The sequence below is a fragment of the Acyrthosiphon pisum genome, chromosome A1 (genome assembly GCF_005508785.2).
Source record: "Acyrthosiphon pisum isolate AL4f chromosome A1, pea_aphid_22Mar2018_4r6ur, whole genome shotgun sequence".
Classification (NCBI taxonomy): domain Eukaryota; kingdom Metazoa; phylum Arthropoda; class Insecta; order Hemiptera; family Aphididae; genus Acyrthosiphon; species Acyrthosiphon pisum.
This window is the reverse complement of record NC_042494.1, coordinates 117799417-117823033: the sequence shown is the minus strand read 5'-3', so window position 1 is coordinate 117823033 and position 23617 is coordinate 117799417. Positions and strand designations below refer to the sequence as shown.

The window sequence follows — 23617 nt, the reverse complement described above, 5'->3', positions numbered from 1 at the left end:
CACGGTAATGTGATAGTTAATTTTGTGTGGAACGCTCATTCATCAAACATCCTCAGAGTCCCCCTTCTAGTTTTTTTCCAAATCAAGCACTGAGTATGTATATCTGTGGTAATTCATAATAATTCCGTACATCAAAGATATAAAGGAAGAAAGAGATAGCCTCCTTTATTTATTAACCAAATCAAATAATGAATAAACGTAAATTAATTCAATATAATAATAAACAAATTTATTTTTCTATAATTTTGAAACTTTAATTATAAATTGTATTGGCAACATCGGAGACTTTTGTTTATCATCTAGGGATTTATAGTTGGTGCCATTATTTAGAAAAGATGTAGACTGTAGAGAAAATTATAAATAAAATTATAATACATTAATGTGGTATGTATACGAAATTACCTAATTAAATTTAAAGCTAATATCGATTGCATCTAAAAACCACACACTTATAAATTTTACTCTAAAAATGTCGATAGACAAAAACCGCGCACTTTATTGGCTAAAAGCAAATTATATACCTAGCAAAATACCATACACTATTTGTATTCCACGGTTCTGATATATACTGAACTTCGAAAACTTTTATCAAGATTACTAAAATATTTAGTAGAAGAACTAAATTTTCTTTTAAATTGTGATATTATTACTATAATACCACCTAAAATGTAAAAATTACTTATGTTTACAAATAAAATGAAATCAGAAATAATAAGATACAATAATGTATTGTACATTTTAAAATTATTTAACCTGATTTTAATATTATAATGTTTATAATGTTTTAATAACGACGTTTTTATATAGGTAATATTACTGTCGATTGTTGAATGTTCATCATATCTCTAATCTGTTTAATTTCTATTATATTCGGACCACAAAACTCCTTTAATATAAAAATTGTAGACCTACTACTGAGGCAGGTTGAATATAATGGGTTAGGGTTACCATAAACTATGCCGTTCCTCAAAATGTTATGAGTGGTTTTTCGCAGTAAGTCTCGACTACATTATAGAGGGATATTTTTAAATTTTGAATCGGGCTGACCGCGTCGGCGCCGACAGCTATGGCTGCTATAATAGTATAATACAATACCAATCACTCGAACAATCGGCGAATAAATTGTCATGCCTCCCACACCCGGCTGATCAATGTCTATTGTTAAACATCATATTGTAGATTTTGCGGAAGAAATAAAGTTTCAGGTAAAATGAAAATGGTATATCTGGTTTGGGAATCGAATGGATATTCGGATGCTCAACGTGCTGTTATTTATATCATGTAGCCGATAAACGTTAGGTACATTATCAATAGTTTAATATATTAAATTTACTATACATTATTATAGTACAATGATATAAAACAATATACGTACAATATACGGCGTATACACACATGGAGGGGGTGTTCTACCTCCAAACCCTTGGTATGTTTTTACTATACGTATGATGTATAAAAATTAATAAATTAAAAAATTATTTTCATATAATGAAATAATTATAAATATAATTAAAATTATGTATATCATTTTTTTAACATAACCCCTCCCATGGAAAATATCTGCAGTGTACGCCACTGTAATATAACAGCTACATTAGTATTTAGTAATATTAGTATACTCTCTCTAAAATGGTAGAATATTAGAGTCGTATAGTAGATCATGAACTACAGCAGAATGAATCATTTCTAGTTATCTCAAAACTATATTTACTAGTTTACTATTTAAAAATATGCGTGATAGTTCAGATAGACAATAAAAATAATAAAACTGTCCTAATAGAAATACAGAATCAATTATATTAATCTACTAGCTGATCCCGTGCACTTAGTTTCCCGGCAACCAATAATTATTATTATAATAGCTTCAAAACCTATGCAACCATTTATAAACAAAAATGTCCATATGAAATATCAAAATCCCTGTTTGAACACCTCCCGGGGTTGGTCCTCTCCCTTTTTAAATTAGTCTATCCTCTGCTCAGAGGTATAATCTATCTATGTATATAAAAATATCTGATCCCGTTCACTTCGTTGCTCATTAAAATTGCCAACTCTATACGAATAATATGTTTTACAGATCACCATGGCAACCATTTATATACAAAACATTCCATCAGAAATTTCAAAATAATATATAAATGGTTGCCATGGTAACATGGACACACATACATTCATTTTTATATATATAGATTTAGACGAATTTCATACGATACTGGCAGCAGCCTGCTAATATTTTGTATACCTCTAAATTATAATGTACAAAAATATTGTGTATGCATTTGATTACTTATTTTTTATTTAAGGTGCATAATAGAAAAACAGTTTAACCCCCCAAAAATAAAAACAAAATTTGTTGTAAAAAGTAGTAGGTATAGGTAATAACTAAATATAGGTTAGGTAATAGCCAATATGTACCTTATACATATTACATAGATTTTCTTTATCGTAATGAATTCTAAAAGCATTAAAAATTGACGTATTTATTACGAGATCGTTAGAAAGAAATGCGCTGCACGATATTATTACTATTTAATGTTTACCTACCATTAAGTTATATTTTTACAAAAATGGTCGCAAAATGTAAATATTAGTTTGAGATCATAAATTCGAAGAGACCGAAAGAATGCGAATAAATTAACACAATAACCAACAATTTCCACTACATTGTTTGGTCTGCAAATAAGAACGCATAAAATAAAAGACCATAATATGGACAATATGCCTATAAATATTATTTTTAAAAGAAACATACACCTCTTACCACTATATCAAATAATTTGAATGAATTTTGTAATACATTGGTAATAATAGTAATAACCAATAACTAATAATAATTCATAACGATAATTTTGAAGATAATTGATCTTAGGTCAGTCTGTGCTAATCACAATTATTCGTAACTAAAAAAGTAAAATATATAATATACCTGTCTAATATTTATACACAATAGTATATGAAAGAATAATTAAAATGGATTCATTTTATTTTTTTAGCTTATTTGTAGTCTAAAATTCACTTTGTAACTTACCTGTAAAAATTTACCTGTAATTCTTATTTAAATTGCATTTAGAACTTACTATAATATTGAAACAAGAAAATAAATTATAATAACTATTGTTTTAATTTTTACTACCGGGTGTAGAATTTGTAGCCAAATAAATGTATTTTTAGAACTCTTCATTGACGACTATGAGGTACACTGGCACCCAGTGCATTTATATATTTTATATAATTTATTGGCATTTTATGCACGTATATGTATATAGTGTAATGATATGTCATTTATATTTTATTATAGATACTTTATTTTTATTAAGCCTTTGTCGCTTCTAATTAATTAATCATTACATATTGATTAATGTTCTTTATTAATATTACCACATTTTACATTTAGGTATAATGAATTATTCTTATAGGGTACTTCAGTATTTGGGCCTTCATAAAAATAAACATACTATGTTTATGTGTTTTTTAAGAAAGTTAATGAATGACCTAACGTGATAATTCTTAAACTTTTCTTGAACTCATTATTTATTTTAATTTAGTTAACTTTACTAATCACTAATCAGTTATCTATCATCGTTAGGTTAGGTTTTGTATAGCAATATTATGTATACACTATATTGAAATAGGAACATTGGCAATAAACACTTTGTATTTTAGATTATAAGCTGAACTATTAATGTATTGCTTTTACAATGTTTTTTTGTATTTCATCACTTTTTAGAGTAGTGAAAATGCTTTGATTATCATCTTATTTATGGGAGGTGGAATGTTTTCTTGTGGCTAGCCATATGCGTAACTAAAATTCTGGGGGGGGGCTAAAGCCTACCTAACAAAACTATTAATTTAAAATAACCCATAGGGGGACTTATATCTAAATGAACGAAAGAATTTTTTTTTAGAGGGGGGCTAAATCGTAGCCCCATTTTCGTCGTACCTAGAAAATTAGATCTATGTTATCAAAAGATTCACAGTACAATATTATTCTTAGAGACTTAAAACTTTCTGCAAAAACCCATTATTTTATTTATTATAATATTATAGTAAATTATACAATATGGTAATAGCTATTTATTTCATGAACCTCTTCACACCGTTCTACGATATGTTGGTATTGGCATATAAATTAATATGAGATAATATTATAAACTATAATAATTACTTTAATACAATATATGTGATTACTGATTTGTTTTTATCAAAAATTAGCTCACCTACTTTATTACTAAAAAAGCATACCTACCTAAATATAATGGAATGTATTTTAAGTCGTTAAGTTAGAGGTTACTTTTAAAAAGAAAAACTTCTTAAGTAACTTAACTATTTTTAGTTTTTAACTCGATAATGCCCGCTTTGAATTTTTATGTTCAACAATTAATCTGATGAATGACAATGTTTGTTGTTTCACATATTTGTAATTCAAAAATCACATTGATATATGTCATAAGTGTGTGTGTGTTTTATAATATGATGCATTTGTATGATGTGTTATTGTAATTATTAAATTTAGGTAGATACTATCTAGGGATGTGGGGCCTGCACTGATCAATGAGCATTACATAATTTTAGTACCCCCAATTTTTGGTCTCTATATAGATATTATATTGCTGGGTTACTTTAGTTGCACATATACCTCTGATAAGTGATATTATGGGTATAGAATTAGACAAACCAAATTCACTATTCTTGGCGTTTTCAATGTTTGCTAACGTTAAATCCGAAGTTTTAACATACAAACGGACAACATTGTACAGTACCTACCTATAGTGTAGTTATCAAACGTTGCCAACGTTTTCGTTATCGAATTTGCTCAAAGCCTCGGCCGCGGTATACACTGTTACGCAGGAACCACTGTATAAATTCAGCAACCCCGGTCCAAATTGTTAGTTTATACATAATATGGTAGGTATACACCGCCGTATACTATATTAAGAGGAAATTATATAGCGGTAATCTTAGTCTTTAGATAATATCTACATACTGGATAGAGCTATGATCTTGAAGACGATTTCGGCCCCGATGTCAACATTGAGCATGCGCGAAACCACCATACATGCGCAAACCATTACTGCAATTATGTTACCCTGTCACGCGCTATCTTTTTCATTCCTGACCAAATCGGCTTCAAGCGCGAACTACGCATGATATACGCGCCTCTATCCAGTATGTGTTATCTAAGGCGGTAAACGTTGGAAACATTTGATAACAGAGAAATTCGGATTGTCTGTTTGCTAAACAATGAAGTAAACGTTTGCGTTTTGTCCAACAGCGTTATGTCTGTTCAGTTCCAATAACCAATACTTACCATGATTTAGTTTGTTTATACTTTTTCCGCTTTCTGCTTTTTAACACGAGTCTCACGAGCCCTTTAGTAATTTATCATAATCAACACTTAACTTTACACTTTTCTATAATTTTGACTAAGTTTATTAATCAAAAGTACCTGTATTGATTTTATTTAAAATTAGAACTGTTACCTATGATGTCCCGAAATATATACCACGGTTAATTTACATATACCGCACCAAGGACTTACGAATTTCAACCTTTTCAACGTTACAAACGTTGGCGTTTGTACTGTAAAACGTTTTCCGCTATAGAATTTCTTCTATACCCAGAGCTGCATTTAGGGAGGGGCCCTGGGTACAACTGCCCCGGGCGCCAGTATTTTAGGGGCGCCAAAATGTTGTAGCCAGAAATATGTTTACTTGTGAATTTTTAAAATTGTATAATTTTAATTATTTTAATAACAGTATTATGTATAAAGTTTATTAGTATTATGCTGTTTGGCATTTTTTTGATTAATATTAATTTGCATAGTTTTATATAATTTTATTTTATTTATTCATGAAATACCTACAACCTACTTAAATATGTTGAAAAAAAACAATTTATATGATGAATTATAAGCAATAAGGTTTAGGTGAAATAAATTCAAATGTATCTTTGCGGAGAGAGAATCAAGCAATTACTAAACAATATTTTTAAAAAAAGCACACATTGTAAAACAAATATTCTTTTCTGTGCTCAAAATCTAAAAGGTTAATGGGAATCTAGCTCCCATATTTTCCGTGGGTAGGCCTTAGGGTGAAGCAATTATTTTTCACCGGAGCTTAGGGGGCGCCAATTTTTTTTTTGCACAGGGGCGCAAAATGTCTAAATGCGGCACTGTCTATACCTATTACCTATAGACTACAGGCACTACATACTCGCAATCGGATAACTCTTATATTTTTGGCTGTCGTTGGTCCGTTAGCCGGTAGCACAGCCACGTCGTGTATCGTGTCGTGTCGATAAATCGTATAGTGATTGGACATTACTTTGCGGTATCATGTAATAACCAGGTTACAACCGAGTATACCAAGAATTGACTACAGCTCAACTATTTAAACCATATTGGTTACCAGATGCAACCATAGTAATTACCACACCCTCGCACGACACGACACAAGTCGTAGCTGTAAATCCAGCTTTATGAAAATACGGTCGTCTCCGTCTTTTTACTCAGCGTAATTTTCATTTAATGCTCGTGTAATAATGCCTATCCATTCTTATATTATCTCATAGTGCAGTTAGGTCTTCGATCAAATCGTTTTTTTTTCATCATCCACGAATCGTATTAATATAGTGATGTGCAGACGTGCAGTAGCTGAGATGAAATGTCAGAGGATTTAGTATTGTACTCTTGTATACGTATATGTATTTGCGAGCTTCATAATTTTCATTTCGGAGAAATGTGTCTATCGTTTACTGACGAATGAGGATTACAAGTCACAGGCGGCGCGACAAGGTAAAACGCACATCAAATCACTTATATTCTAACAGGTTTTTTTGGGATAGATAGTTAGGTTAGACAGGTTCAAACACTATAAATCCCCCCCGAAATTTATTACGAAAATATTTTTACTTGCATATTGCATTGTATAACTCTTTACCTACGCATAGTTAAACTGATTATGATTTATATCCTCGGCCCCCTAAGTTTTCTATCCACGTGCCTGAGGTAGATATATAGTTAATTGAAACGCTTCTACAATAACTTTGCCAAAAAAGTGACGATCGTGCTTAAAAAATCACTCTGTATGTGAATAAAATGTATTATTCTTCAAACCTTATCGATGGAATATGTTTGAAAAATGACATACCTATTACCTGTAGTAGTAAACTATAGTAACCGTAGTAACAAAGTAACATTGTAACATCCATAAATCATGATCCACCGTTACCGTAAAAAGTGACAATGATTACACTGCCAATGTCCTGCAGTTATATACATGTGTCAGGTTATAATAATAATGTATACAATATATATATAGACATATAGATGTTATTGTATAAGGTATTCGATACTGCACTATCGTAAATATTTTTTTACAAAAAATTAGTTTCTTATTAATTATGATTACAAAATAATCTCAGACGACAGATCAAAATAAGGTCTCCGTCTTACAAATGGTTAACACTGTAAATTGTACGCTCAGTAGAACATGTGTAGCTCCGTTAATTAAAAAGTTAGAGGAAATTAACCTATTATAAAATCTAAAGGTAAAATTATTATCTAAGCAACCTCATGGATTTTTTATTATATTTTAATTTTAAAACGAATTATGATTATTTTAAGACAATTTATAATTTTAAAATGCTCATAACTCGCGTTAAAATTAAAATATAATAAAAAGCCCACGAGGTTGCCTAGATAATACTCTTAGCTTTAGATTTTATAAGAGGTCAATTCGCTCTAATTTTTAAACTAACGGAGTTACACGTGTTCTGCTCAGCGCAAAATTACAATGTTACGCACTCGACGAAGATAACACATGCGGGTATCACATCATCTTAAAGTGTCACCCAGGGCCCGCAGATTATTCCCCTGAAAACGTCGTTGGGTGAATATCGATATGAGTTATGATATTGCAAAATATCACTGTCACATTTATTATCGTATTCGATTCCAAGTATAGGTGTAATATATTATGGTTATTAATATTTAATATACAGCGTGCTACAATATCTCCCCACCTGCTCGATACGGAGACCGCGAGAAGACCAACTGTAATGTTATTAGTTATAATATAATAAATAATAATAACATATTTGTATGGGAATGCGGTCGTATTGGATAGAAAAAAAATTCTAAAAAAACTTCTTTTACACTCTATACGCGTGAGCGTGTGTGTTTGTTCGGGAGTGCGCACGATTTGTTATTGGGTTCCAGGGAGTAGAACAATTGCTGGCCATCGAAAACCTCGCCCTGAATGGTTTCGAAAAAATGTGCTGATCTCGGACGAAAAATAATAACGAAAATAAATGTATATATAATAATATAATGAGTGCGCGCATTGCACGCTCACACGCTTGCTTCACCAACATTTCGGCTGACTTAGGATGTATCCGTTCGGTACTATAAAAAAAAAATAATAACAAAATCTAATAAATATCGTACGATGCGTGTAATGTGAATAATGTATGAATGCTGTATGTACATTCGTCTACGAGATACGTGTGTTAACTTAAAGAACAAAATTGTCTATACATATATATGTGCAATGTGTATAAGATATTTTGGGGACATAATGTTTTGAGTGACAAGGTCAATGCGAAGGGTAAGAAAAAACGTCGATTTTTCACAATGGGACGTTCTGTTGAAATTCAATAGGTGCAGGGTGTATATTTGTGTATAATATATAGATACAGTTATATAGGACTATTTTACAATCCAGACAAATCACTTTCAGTTTTTTTTTTAATGTTTCTTTTATACATGACAGCTCCTTTTTTAAACGGCTTAAAGGTTTCCTTATTATCTCCAGATATGATAGAAAAAACATTACTTCGGACCTCAGTATACGTCCCTACACTCATACCATCTAAATAGGAAGGACTAAATATATTTTTTTATTATGTGTGTATGAAATATGAATATTTGTTTTATAATACTTACAATGGTATATGCCATGTCGTCATATATATGATAAAGTACTTCTAGGATCATAGGGCTATAGTCTGTAAAGATTAGTTTAGTTAATATTTTGTACGTGTTGAGGTACGTTTAATACGCTAAATTGTAGGTATTATTGAACGACTTTAAAATATAAAATTCAGTATCGATACTGAAAAAATACACCATTCAATTTATTAGCACTTTCCATCGTAATTGGAAACACCTGTTGGGCGTAAGACTGCACATGACAAAATTTTTTTATCCTTGGGTTACATCGAGTAATCATTTTAATCACCTTGAATGGTTTGACGTATAAAACAATAACAGCCCGACAGCCGCATCATAAATGAACGTCGTTATTATCGTATAGGTATATACCCAATAGCAGAAAACAAATGTACAACAAAAGATTCAAACAAAATGCAGTGACGAATAGCTGTATAGCTGTCTAAATATATATACCTATGTCCTAGGTATATTATGCATTCCTTGGGGTAAGTATGATGTGTGTGTATACTGTATATATAGACATTATACTTCACAGTTTACATACGGGGAGCTATATATTATTGCCTACATAATATATCGGTGTGTTTATTTGTCTATTGAGGAAAAAAAATTTTAGTAATTAAAACACACGAATATATAGTAGCTTTTCACTGGAAAAACAAAAGAACTAAGTCATTGAATGTATTTAGGCGTACGTCATATATACGCATTGCACACGTACATTCAGCCAAAGCCTTCGGGTACGCGGATCCACACAAAAACAAAACCCAGTAGCCAGAACAGTGTGGCAGGATCCAGATGAATAATTGCCTCAAAACTAATGATGGCGTTTCAAGTTAGAAATAAATTATACATATTTTTTTGTTTGAAAAAAAAAATAAAATACAAAACACGAAAAATTATAACCTGTACGAGTGTCTCTCTGTATATAATTATAATGGTATATAATAAACGCGGCCACTGGACCACCTGACATTGAGTTCGTTTTCTCTTTCTCCGATAAACGCACCTGCAGTTCGCAGATGTATTGAACAGATATCGGGTTCGTGAAGAATGGCAAAAATACACTGTTATGTGTGATCTGAAGGGTGACAGTCAAATTTCAAGCCAATGTATATATTTAATATATTATATCCATATTTGTGCGTTTGTGTATGTGTACAGACATAAATCAGAAAGGGATGAAATATAACACCCAAAAAAGCTTAATCATGAAGTATATGCTGTGGAAATTATAGTCTTGAAGAATTCAACCAAAATAACCAAATCGCTATTTTATCAATTTCAAAAAGTATTTATGTGAATTTTTCTAAATCATTCTTTATACAATTATATGGTAAAATCGTTCATTAATTTCAGTGGAACTATAATGAAATTACGCATAAGACAATACTATCGAGATCGATTATAAAATGAAATATTTATCGAACAACAAAAGCATCAGTATGAAATAAAACCTATACTATAAGTCATGTAGGTACTTATGGATACTAAATCAAATTGAAGATAAGTATGTTAATTAACAAATTACTTTCACTGGGAAAATAGACATCGATTATAAACATATTTGGTATAAACTATAGATAGTAGATACTGTATTGCATAAGCCTATATACCCACAACGTTTACACTTTACGATATAATTATTCAAGCCGTGGTCGACGGTCGTTATAATAATATCATTATTATAAGTATTTGTGTTTCTTACGTATGTATATAGATTTTTAAATAAACCTGTCACTTGATTCTTGGGTATTAGTCTAAACATAAGGATATATACTTGAGTATATAGTGTTATACATATTAATTTTATAGGTATCCTTAAAATGTAAATTGTAATTTGTATACGTAGTCAATATACTCAATAGTCATATTATATGTATCCATTAACATACAGTATTGATGATAGTTACACAGTGCTCGGAAATATTATACTACCATAAAAAATGCATAACGATTGACATAATATGAATTTGAATAATTACGCCGTACTTCACCGTAAATGTATTTATTAGTTATAACTGCAGGGATGGAAAACGTTTTTAATTTTTTCGTTTTCGTTTTTATTTATTGATTTAAAAAATATCGTTTTTGTTTAACATTTTTAAACGTTTTTGATTATTACGTTTTTAAAAACGTTATTTTTCTATATTGTTTTTGATTAACGTCTATAACTTCTATAAAAATTAAAATGAAAAAAAGTTATCTAATGAATGTGTTCAAGACATTAATTTTATTTTGTTAAGTTTATATCAAACAAAAATCGAATAAAGTTACTCATTAAATATAATTAATTTTCAGCATGTTAAATAATAATTGCACTATAATAAAATATTATTAAATACTATTAATACTAACTCATAATATTGTAATCGAGTGGAGCGTATATAATAATATAAAGTATAAATGATGAATAAAATGATAGAAACAATACTATAGCTGAGATCTGAGGGGCAAGGGCTGAGAGACTTCGACGGTTCGTCCATCTTCAGTTAAAAATACCCAGTAAGGCAACTGACCCTTTTGCCCCGCTCCTTACAGACGCCCTTGCATCTTCATCTAAAAAATTATATTTGATATGTAATAATAATAACAATAATAAATAAATAAAATATATTAAAGTCAAGAGACTAATAAGTAATAACCTCGGATGTTGATTATTTTTCTGTTTTAAAAAAAAAAAATCAAACTATTGATTATAACTTATAAGTTTATAAAACTATTAACACTTTAGTTAAGTAAAAATTTTGAAAATCATACACATGGATTGTTATGCAACTTTTTTCGTTTAGACATAAGTATAATGCATGTATAACTGCGATGATCATAATTCATAATTCATACGTCACATAATCATTAACGCATGCTTACATTATATCACTGGTTATATTAATAAAATATTATAAAAACATATTGAATTTTGATTTTTAACCCACAAACCAAAATTATTGCTATAAATTTAGTAGTACCTATTAAAAATGGTAAACATCCACATGTGCGTATAGGTACTCATAATTTATAATATTTATATAGTTTTTGATGTTTTATATTTCAATTTTAAAGTTTCATGAGCACATAATAAAAGTCAATTCGTATTTCTTGTACACTGACTTTCTTGTAATTTTGTGAAACAAAATACTAAACATGTCCATAAAACTTCACATTGTGTTCATTGAAATTAAATTCAACAATATTAAATAGTATATTGCGATTAGGTATATTATAATATTATGCCTATGTTATGAGTAAAATATAAGTAATTGTAATTTCACTATATATATATTATAATATGTACTTTGTTGGTATCAGATATAAAAATATTGAACAGTAAAATTGTGTCTGCGATTTCTATAGATATATTTTGTCCAAACCGATATCGAATGACTATATTCATTTGACGTTTTGATTTAAATAATGTTTAAATCTATAGAATGAAACATAAATTCAGTCGATAGGTACACTGGGAGCTTATCAATATCCAAGTCCTTGGCTCGCATTTTTGGTAAATAAAAACGGGTCAAATGTTGGGCAATAATAATATAAGCCCTCGAGAACTAAGAAAAGGTCGAATCTGGCGTATATTACCATTTATATTTTATATACATATAATATACAATATGATGTTTATAGTTGGAAATTTATCTGTGCACGTCGTATAGCACGTTCGATTTTTCATTTAGTTTTAATACGTTATTATATTATGTGCATATATGAGAGTATTAAATCTTGTGGTTTTGCGCCCTAGACCAGTTTATATATTGTATACATTAAACCTGTACATACGTGTAATATATCCTTTGGCCTCGATCAAAAAGTATTTTACGTTATTTAATTTATTATTTACGGTAAAAGGACGACCAGTCATTTCTTTTTTTTCACCAGCCGCGGCTCTTGAATAGCAATAAAAATGCGTTTTCCGCATTTTCAATCCACGTCTTCTTACTGAGTGATAATACAAGGTGGTCTTGTGGTTCTATTTTACAGATAATTATAACTATGTATTTGAACTTTGAAGTGAAAATAATTGGAGAATTTTATAAGTACTTTGATATTATACCTAATTGTTCTTAAAACATTCATACATGACCTAAAATCAAAATCAAAATACAAACACGTATTTAATAGCGGCAGTAGCTGATTATTGTACGAGAAAAAAACGTTACTTAATCAATTATATACCGTATAGTTACGTATAGTTTACATCTAAGGTTAACTTAAAAAAATGATGTGTTATCCGATAAAACTTTGTATAGTAAATTTAAATAGCTTGTGACGTAATATAAAAAGCAGATAAATAAATTTGAAATTACAACAGTTTGGTAATATTATAATTTATAATATGAATTTACAGAATGACAAAGAAATTTAAAATTGTTAATAGATGATTTGCTACACATGTTACAAATGCAATGAACAACATAGTGTATTGTGACTTAGTGAGATACTTTTTCATAATCTTTTTACAAATAACAATTAAATTGTATGTTATATGTTTTTATTTACATTTGAAATGGATTCTTTGAAATGGACAACAAAATACCATATTTAATTTCAATTGTACCTATGCTATAAATATACAACATACAAAAATACAATATTAATGCTGTAAAAAATCTATAATTAAACATAACACAAGAACATAATGTTTAAATGTATAATTAATAAATAGTTGGTTAACAGTTTTAACATACGATTGTTATTATTATGATTTTTTTTTTAGTCTGTTTGGTTTTAACTTTTAAGTTCATTGTATCCATTTCCCGGTAAAATGTTATAAGAAAAAATACCTTTTAATGTTAAATAACAGTAAATAAAAATACATAAATTAATTTACAAATCGACGAAGATACGCATCTTGATTCATTATGAATTCCAATCACTAATTGATGTGGTAATCCTATGTTGTACCACCCATGTCCATTGTTCGTCTTCAATAAACGCGTTTCCTATTTGCAAACGGAACCTCTGTGCGACTTTATTATTATTGAAGTGCGCGCGTAGATGAGTCATGTTTAAATTTAAAATTGTTTTAGCATATAGTTTTAGTTTTGTTTTAATAAATCCATAGGGGCCAAATAAAATTAATAAAATGTAATGGCGTGAACAACTCAAAACCAAATGGTAACAACACAAGAATGTGCTATTCATAGATCAGCGAACGACCCTCATTCTTCAATTTATTCTTAATTGAATAGTGCACAAACATATTATAATATATCTACGTAATAGTAAGTTTGAGGGGTCGAAATTGGTTTTTTACTTTTTATAGCCAATAAAAACACCGAAAAAGTCAATCTATTTATAAGTTATATACTACTTACTCGTTCATACAATTAAAATAGTACTCTTATGAATTATGTGATTGAAACTTGAGCTGCAGTTTTTGATTGTTTGTTGTTACATTGATGAACTGTGTTCATTATTTTATTTTTTCATGCTAGTAAAAAATATAGTGACTAGGTAAATTAACTTATTTAATAAATAAAAATCCGCGTACAAAATAAACTGTCCAAGTCCAACTACATTTTAGTAGATTAATTAAATTCAAATATAATACTATATATTATATTATAGAATTATTAACTCTCGTAGGGAGCCAGATACAAATAGGAAGGCTCTTAGCAATGCCACCTCAACATAAATATCAATGGACTTTTTTGTGTTAATTTCAATTTTGTGCACCTGTTCAATTTGTATTTTATGCCAATTACATATTACCATCTATATAAACTTCTGTGATATGACTTTTTTTTTAAAGTAATTCCAAGAATATTCCAGGGCTAAATTATTAATTGTATTTCTATAATAATTCAAAATCGGTGTGTATAATAATACATATATTATATTATATACACACACATATTATATTATGGTATTTATATGGTACTATATCAGATACCACTATCTAATGTAAGTATATAACCACCAGAGTCATGTCCATTGTAATGATTTGCAATATCATATTACAATAGTAAATAATTTAATTATGTTTAAAATAAACGTATGAATGCAATGCGAAATGGACACGTCAATATATAATAAACAATAGGTATATATATTATATATATTAGTATATTACCATGCTAGGATTATATATTTCTATTTTTTTTTAAATTTAAATGCATTATCTGTTTGTCAATTGTTATGACTTATTATAGATTTATTATTATTTTTATGGCTACGTTGCATTTATAAACTGTGGGAATAGATTCCGGATAGTTTTTTTGTGTATAAGTACGTTTATTGTTCAGTGATTCAAATGGAAAATAATAAAAAAGTATTTTGTGTTTATGGCATATAATATAGTTTCCGCTCTCCTAAGGGATGTATGAGAAATAATTGATACATAAGACATGTCTACTTTGATAGGCAGGTACTCAACGAAAAGTTATCTGGGCCATGATTTTGTTATGGAAAGAATTTTAAACCAAAAAAATTATATAGTAATATCTGTAAAAATAAAATAAGAGAATAATTCGATTTTTGGTGGTATTTCTCATTTTATTTTTTCATATTTTAGAATCTATAATCAATAAATTAGTGTTGTAAGCTATTTAAATACTTTAAATAAAACATATTAATTTCTTTTGTAAAAGAAAAAAGTCCAAAAAAGTTGTTTAAGTGCATAATAAATAAACATATGTGGTTCATGGCATGCAATTCGGACAGACCCCTCTAAGAGATGGCATGCAATTCGGACAAACCCCTACAAGAGCCGGCATGCAATTTGGACATTTTTTTTTTTGGCATGCAATTCGGATGCAGCCGGTATGGTTTTGGTTTCAATATTTTCAAAAGGGCCCGATTCAAATACTGGTATTTTTTTTTTCGGTTCCAAACCCTTGGTAATTTACCTCAATAATTACTCATACCTCTTGCAGTTTAGAACCACAAATTGTATTTCCGCAAGACAATTTTACACAATAATATTATTGTTTATGAATTGTGAACGGGTGCATAATATATATTTTAAACTAGTTTAAAATAGCCTATCTAGGTAATTTAAGATTGTGGGCCGTAATATTTCATACTATAATTATATATTATATAAATATATAATACTATATTACTTAGTTATATATTACTATATTTAATATTGTATTATAATATAATACACTCGCAGAGTCAGAGACTTCGGTAATAATTGTCGCTTTTCCAAGTGAGACGTGTATACGTTACACATATTATGGCCATATATAAGGTACACTTGTAAACTTCCTGAAATATAACACAATGATTATACCTATTACCTACAAAAGTATAGATATAGATATAAATATATCATGAATCATAATAATTCATAATATCGTACAATCGTCTCTTTACAATAATAATAACGGCTTGTCGCGCGTGCTGTACGCCTGTACACACACACACACACACACAAAATACATCTATAATTATCGACTCTGTGCGTTATAATAAGTATAATATAGCGTTCCAAACTTCCAATAACGCACGCGGCTTACAATCACATATTATAATATAGTAATAATATACAATATACACACACTGCACTGTTGTGAGTATATTATAATATACGTACACGCGTAAACATAATAGGTAAGAATAATAAGGTAAAAAACGTTATTGTATGTGTGTACATTTTTTGTACGTTGACCCTCGGACATCAGCGGTGGTGGTTGCTTCGGTTACCTATATATCATTATTATTATATCATGTTATACACTTACAGCTATATATTTTACGATATAAAAACCCAAATGCTTCGTCGCCGCCGCCACCGCACCACCACCCGCTAACCATAGAGGTCCCGGTCCCGGTGGAGGGGAGGCGTTTCTCTGGCGGCGGCAACGTGCACCCTTATCGCAAGAGGTGGAGGCGGTGGCGGCGGCGGCACCGTCGTCGTCGTCGTCTACGGTCTACCTAACGACACGCGTCGTCCGATCAGTGTGTTCGCCGGCGTTCGTACGGCGATTGCACCGTCGATGCCACTGGCCCTGTTGGTCTCCGACGAAGTGTATATTGACGCGCGTGCGCTCGTTCGAATCCAAGTGCGCCTGTCGATATCACGATAATATATTTTTATTAAAGAGGAAAAATTATAACAACGAATAATTATTATTATTGCGAAACGTCAATTTTTGAATAAAAATTAAACTCGAATATTTGTCGTTTTTTTTACATTAGTTGGAGCTGTAAGTGCGAATTAATAAATTTTTCTGAAAGTCGGCATTTTTTTTTACTTAAAATTTAATTTTTTTCTTTTCACGATGGACGAGATTGACCCGTCAATATCATCGTTGTAATCCCAACTAGTCGAAAACGTCGAGTACACGCGAATATTACACGCATTAATTTATTGTATCGTATATTAATGTTAGTTGTACGCATGTAATAGTATATTCAAATACCTTTATATTTTTATTTCTAATACGTGCACACAAAATCGCCAACCATGGGACTTAGGTGAGTCGGTTTTATTTCTTTTCTTTTTTTTAATCCTCATAAAAAAATCCCGTCCCTTTACATAGATTTGTCATGCTTTTTTTTTGCCTGTCTATCGCAGGCACGTACCTGGTACGTATAGGTTGTGTATATATATTATATATTATACCCACTCGTCTGCCTAATGAAATGTGGTATGCAATGGTCCGAATATTTTGTTACCTACCTGCGTTGCCAGTAAAAGTTGTGTCCGTCGTCCGTCTATTTAACATTCGTGTATGCGATGGTATATTTCAACGTTTAATACTTGTATAGTATATAATATATATAGTTAATAATAAATTACATGGTATTATACATACATAAGTGATGTGTTCTATTAAACTATGCTATATTAAAATTATTATAATACATTCCCTACAGTTAGAAAAGTACAAACAATTTAGACAATAAATTATTTATCATTCAACGTGCCAATAAATTATTATCAAATTATAATATACCTGATTATATAAATATTTATTTTATATATAGGTAGGTACCAGGTATACGGATAGGAATTCTAGCCAAATACGTCAATAAATCAATCATAATATTATACTCGCTTTAGATGCCACTGTAATGCGTTTAAAAGTCGAAAATTGTGCGAGATCAACGTTTTTAAATGATCCGCAAAACCGATTAATTCGATAATTCGGATATGTTTTTTATCATATAGTCAATTTATATAAGGATATTATATAAAATTAATTTTTATCAATATACCTACTACAAGGATATTACGGGTGACAGCAAACTTTAATTCTAATTTCGAACAGTAATATGTACGAGAACATTATTACTTATGAATATTTAATTATTATACCTTTCCGATAAACAAACTATATATTATTTTTTTTTTAAACCAGGCAACTATGGCTATTAGCTGTTTGTAGGGGTTTGATTGAAACACGTGTTTGATAGCGTGGCAAGGATTTGTCTCTAAAAACCCGGGTTGTCAGCTATCCGCGGGAACTAGTAACACTGGCCGGTGCTTGCACTCAGAACACTTTTCGTGACTGAATGCTACCACCGCGCCACACTACCAAGCCAGCTATATATTATTATATTAACAGAAATTTATTATCTCGTGAAATATATGCGATATTATCATTTGTGGTTTATTGTGTTATTATAGTTAACCAGTTAGGTACGTATATTATTAATTATTATGTATTCTATTATGTATTGTCATTTAAATTAAATGCTTCTATTTTCCTCCAAGAAAATGAAATTTTCCGAAATGTATTAATATTATTTAATAACGAAATGTTATGAATACCTATTATATTTAAATTAATTTCATATACGCGGATTTTTACTTCAGAGCAGTTACTGCTGCTGTCAGATAATATTTGGCTATTGATATAAATTATTTATTAATGTAGGTAGGCACAAAACTACAAACAATTTTTTGGATTAATAGTTGAAAGCATATAAATTAAAAATATTTTATAGGTTATAGATACATTACAAATTTTAACTTTTGTTCGTCATTACTAAATAAATATTCGAGAAATTGTTTAATAAGTGCGTAAATTATTTAATAAGTAGGTATTATAGTTTATAGGTACCTATATATAATTATTAATTAAACATATAAACACCATATTATTTAAGTTTACATAGGTAGGTACTCATTTATATTAGGTATATTCTGATAATATGTTAATTTGATGACTTACTGTAATAGAAGCAATTATTTAAAAAATGTATTTTTCAATTAGTGGTAGCTAACTTCAAAATAGTATATTATGTTGCTGAGGATATTTATGAAGACCCACGTATCTACAATCAATGGCTTTATTTAGTTGAGAATATAATAAACTGGATAATTGGATAATTAATAGTTATATGTATTATATATATAGCGATTCATAAGAGTGCGACATTCTTTTTTTAAATTATGTTACCCTAACATTGTATAATAAATAATTATTAATCAATAATCATCCACCCAACCACCAACCAAATGTTATTCATGTTGCTTTAGCAACACACGGATCATAGGATAGCCATCATTGTTCAATTTTATATTTTTGGTATACCGTGTAACGTGATACACCAATAACCGATATACGCCTAAACGATTTAAACAACTGTCAACAAATATACTTGGGTACTTTGTTTTTCTTTGTTTTTTTTGTTTTTATATCTATTTTATAAAATATCATAATTTTTATTTATATTATAATTTTTTTTTTTACGAATCATTCAATAACATTATATCGCCAATCTACGCAATTATAAACGGTACTCGGTACTACTTGCACCAATACGAATGTATAATATCGTGGATGATACCTATACACTAATACACTGTTATAAAATAAATCGTTGCCTCGTCATATCATTTTATATAAATTACCTAAACATTAAACATAACATAGAAAACACACAGCCACCTACATTTAGACACTGCAGATATAATATTAGAAAATCGAAGTGACAAACTAGTATTAAAATGCGTAGCCCGTGGGCGCATTACTGCAGTAAAATCGTATTTTATACATAGGGCAGGAATAATAGATTGACACTATGAATATTACGTATTTACTAGTTATTAGGTACCTACTATAATAATATATAATAGTTGTTAATTATTATATTATCATTGATTATACATATTATTATTATTTATTTTATAAATTGTTTAATATATGCACTCAAGACCCAAAGACGGACATTAGATATGCGCGACCAGATTTTTTCAACAAAAATCTAGATATCCAGTGGTTGGTATAAAACAATACGATGATAAATGAAGATTGTGGCATATATACAATATAATATTACTTGTCCATACATTATTATTATATGTTCTTCGTCGCCGTTCTCGTTACCGTTTATTAGAAGACCGTTGGTTGTGGTGGTTGGTGGTGGGTGGCGGGGGAAAAATACTGTAATTACCGGCGGAATACGCGCGCGCGCTTGCCTTTTGTGTTTTCACTGCTGTAGCCATGCCATCTCGGACTGTATATAGACTATATTGTATAGTAATATAACATTATACATAGTTTGGTTGGGTGGGTAGGTTGGTCTGTCGGTCGGTTATTGGTTGGCATTTACCTCTACGTATATAATATGTACACGTTCCCGGTAAAACCACTTCGTATGTAAATACGAGCACATTATAATTTAGGTGAACCGTTTATTGTGTTGTATTGCCGGAACGAATAAAAAACAAAAAGTAACCGGCCGACGACGAGCAGTCATTGTAGATAATGGTTTTTCCAAAGTCCGTTTAGGGCGTTTAGGCGTATATGAATAATACGTGTACGTTCATGTAACTCTGGTTCGTGCAGCAGTGTCGGATCCCGCGCGTTATCATCTTTGCGTTTATACATATTATAGGTAGGTACATATTATTATCATAATATAGGCAATGTGCCTAATTCCAATAGGCTGTAGATCCCAAATCAGGCATCGGGAAATACCAAAAGTGGTGCAGTTAGATCTAAATTCTTAGAATAAGGCCTGCGTATGTCTATAACTCTTAACTCCTAATGTATAATGATATTATCGTCGTTTCTCAGTAGCAACTGCAACATGTATGATGTAGCCAGTATCATACATGTATCATGTATCATGTAGGTGTATATAATAATATTATAATACGTATACGAAATATATCAGTGCGGTGGCCGCGGTGATGTGTCCGATAAAAATAATATGCGTAAAGTCCTCTCAGCGTTCGAAAATAGCCCCGAAAGAATTTGGCACAACGTTCGCTCGCCGCGTCGTTTGCTTGCGTGCGATATTCATGCAATACGCGAGCGGTGCGTCGGAGGCGGATGACCGATATTTTTTTCCATCAGATTCGTATTTATTTATAGTATAATATAATAATATATGAATATATGCCGTCATTGTACAGCGGAGTTTTAGTTACTCGTTCGAGACTTGCGAACCTTTGAGGACGCAGCGTATATTGTTTTTTCGAGGTCTTCACCTAGGTCGGCTTCGCAGGGTTAACACATTTTCGTCCCTATTATTACTGTTTCATTCATCTATCAATGAAAAGTTAAGAAACAAATGTAATAAATAATATTACCACACTGTTAGAAATGTATTTAGTTATAGGCTCTAGTCACTATAGTTAACAATTAGAAACAACTAAGTAACTACCTAATTAATGTTTATAAAATATACATTTTATACCTATTTAAAAACAAATAAACAAGTAAAGCATTTGACAATTTGTTTACAGCTTCTTGTCTTTCGCAAAACATAGAAAAATTACTTAAAAAACCCATTTTAAACCTATTTCGATTGCCCCTGTCCCTCTCTAACACAACAATATTACACGAGTTCTGTAGTTTTGTCCGGAGATAATATATCATACAGTGATTTTGCTTTCCTATATGTTATGCAGCATTTGCGTCCGCCAGCGTATAATATATTATAATATATAATATTACAATACCAGAATACATAGAACCTAGTTCTTTATATTATATTAATTCATTGTACCCACACGTAGAGCGGTCACCATCGTTCAAATCAAGAATAATGCGTATGGCCCATGTATAATTAATACAATAATTATACATGAGCCATATGCATTATTCGCTATTTAACGAGTGATTTTACAAGTACCTATATTATGTCCGACAGTTGAATAATATTGATATACGACAACAAGTATATATTATGTATAATGCTATATATATGTATATCTATTACAAGTTGCCGCGATAATAATTCATGTGAACGATTTTTCAACATACCGCAGACAGATTATTTAGCTTCATCTTTATTTATTACACATTTTTAAACAAGCCATCAATGGTTATTGATGTTTATTATTGCGAGCGCAGTCTAAGCTATATTATGTATTGTATTACTACCTATTTAGTATTTATAGGTACGCGTTATTTCATGACCCCTGCGACAATTGACTATTTTACGATTATAATTAACGAATAATTTCCTAAACCAATGTCATGATATTATTTTAAAATGTAAACTAATATTCAAACAAGTGTTCTCAACATTTGTCAATATACTCAGTGCTCGAACTAAAAATGTTTCCAGTACGTAATATTGTAAATCGTTAAAAACGCACACTAAATTTGGAAAGCTGTAAACTGCTGCAGGTCTTATAATATAGTCTTTATAGTCTGATATAGTCTTATATAGTCTTATAAGTAATCTAAGGAAGGTTTTCGGCTATCACAACCACTGATATATTATAGATATTATAGAATTAAAAAAATAACATCCTATGGTAAACCAAACAATTTTTAGATCTAGTTGAATCCATCACCTTCCACCTTGTCACCTTACACCTTACATATTTTTAATATTCAATAAATTACATCCCAAATTACTTTACAGTTTATAATATAGTACTCACTACCTACTATCTGTATTTTGTTTTATATTTAAAACTACAAAGGCATAAATAGGTGAGTTACGTATAACTGTTAAATTTCTTCTTTTACACTAGGTATCTGAAAAAGTGCCTTTTCCTTTCAAAAAGCACACTTCACTGTAAGATAAGTAACTGCTTGCTTAACATTACTACCTTACTAAAGATAAAAAAACTCAAAAAATATTATGTGATTATTATATAAGAATACCATTAATTAAACTACACAGGCCATTAATTTAAACGCTGTAAATCATGGTTTCTTTATGATATTTTTTAATCATTCAAACACTAAATAGCCAAATACTTAGACCAACTTATTTGGACCCCTTCGCTTACCATTAATTTGCATCATAATTATTTTAAATGTTAAAGATATTTTTTTTCCAATAGACTATTAAATAAACATTAAACATATTATACATCCACACATAATTTAAAAATCGTTGAGTATATATACGTAATATTTTTATATTTCCTAAAAAAAAAAATTAAATATAATATAATACATTTATAAATTAAAATGTTGTTAAAATATTATATACCTATAGGTAATAATATATGTAAAAAAAAAGTTAAATTGAGGTATTAATAACTGGTAGGGAGCAAGGTCAATGTCAGATTAAATAGGGATAAAGGTTAAGTTAAGTGGCAAGGACAAAATATGCTACGACGGTTGTCCTTAAGCGTCAAAAGTTGTATTTGGCTCTGCAGGACTATCCGTCAGGCTTGCATATTCACATTATTCAGAAGGTATTATTTTTATTTTATTTAAATTAAATTGAATTTATAATGTAATTATTATATAATAATAATATATATTTTCAAGTATACATTATTGA

The 23617-nt window shown here is 29.9% G+C and overlaps 1 protein-coding gene across 3 annotated transcripts in view; it reads left to right on the top strand.

Moving 5' to 3' along the window:
* Positions 1–23617, top strand: part of LOC100162799 (BTB/POZ domain-containing protein 2) — a 56002-nt gene that overhangs the window by 12832 nt on the left and 19553 nt on the right. Inside the window, exon 1 of one of the 3 annotated variants that reach the window (XM_001946946.5) lies at positions 16050–17383. The exons of the other annotated variants lie outside the window; for them this stretch is intronic. Coding sequence (XP_001946981.2) covers positions 17373–17383 — 11 coding nt within the window. The 5' untranslated portion in view covers positions 16050–17372. Of the gene's footprint in view, positions 1–16049; positions 17384–23617 lie in introns of those variants that run through there. 3 annotated transcript variants of the gene reach the window in all.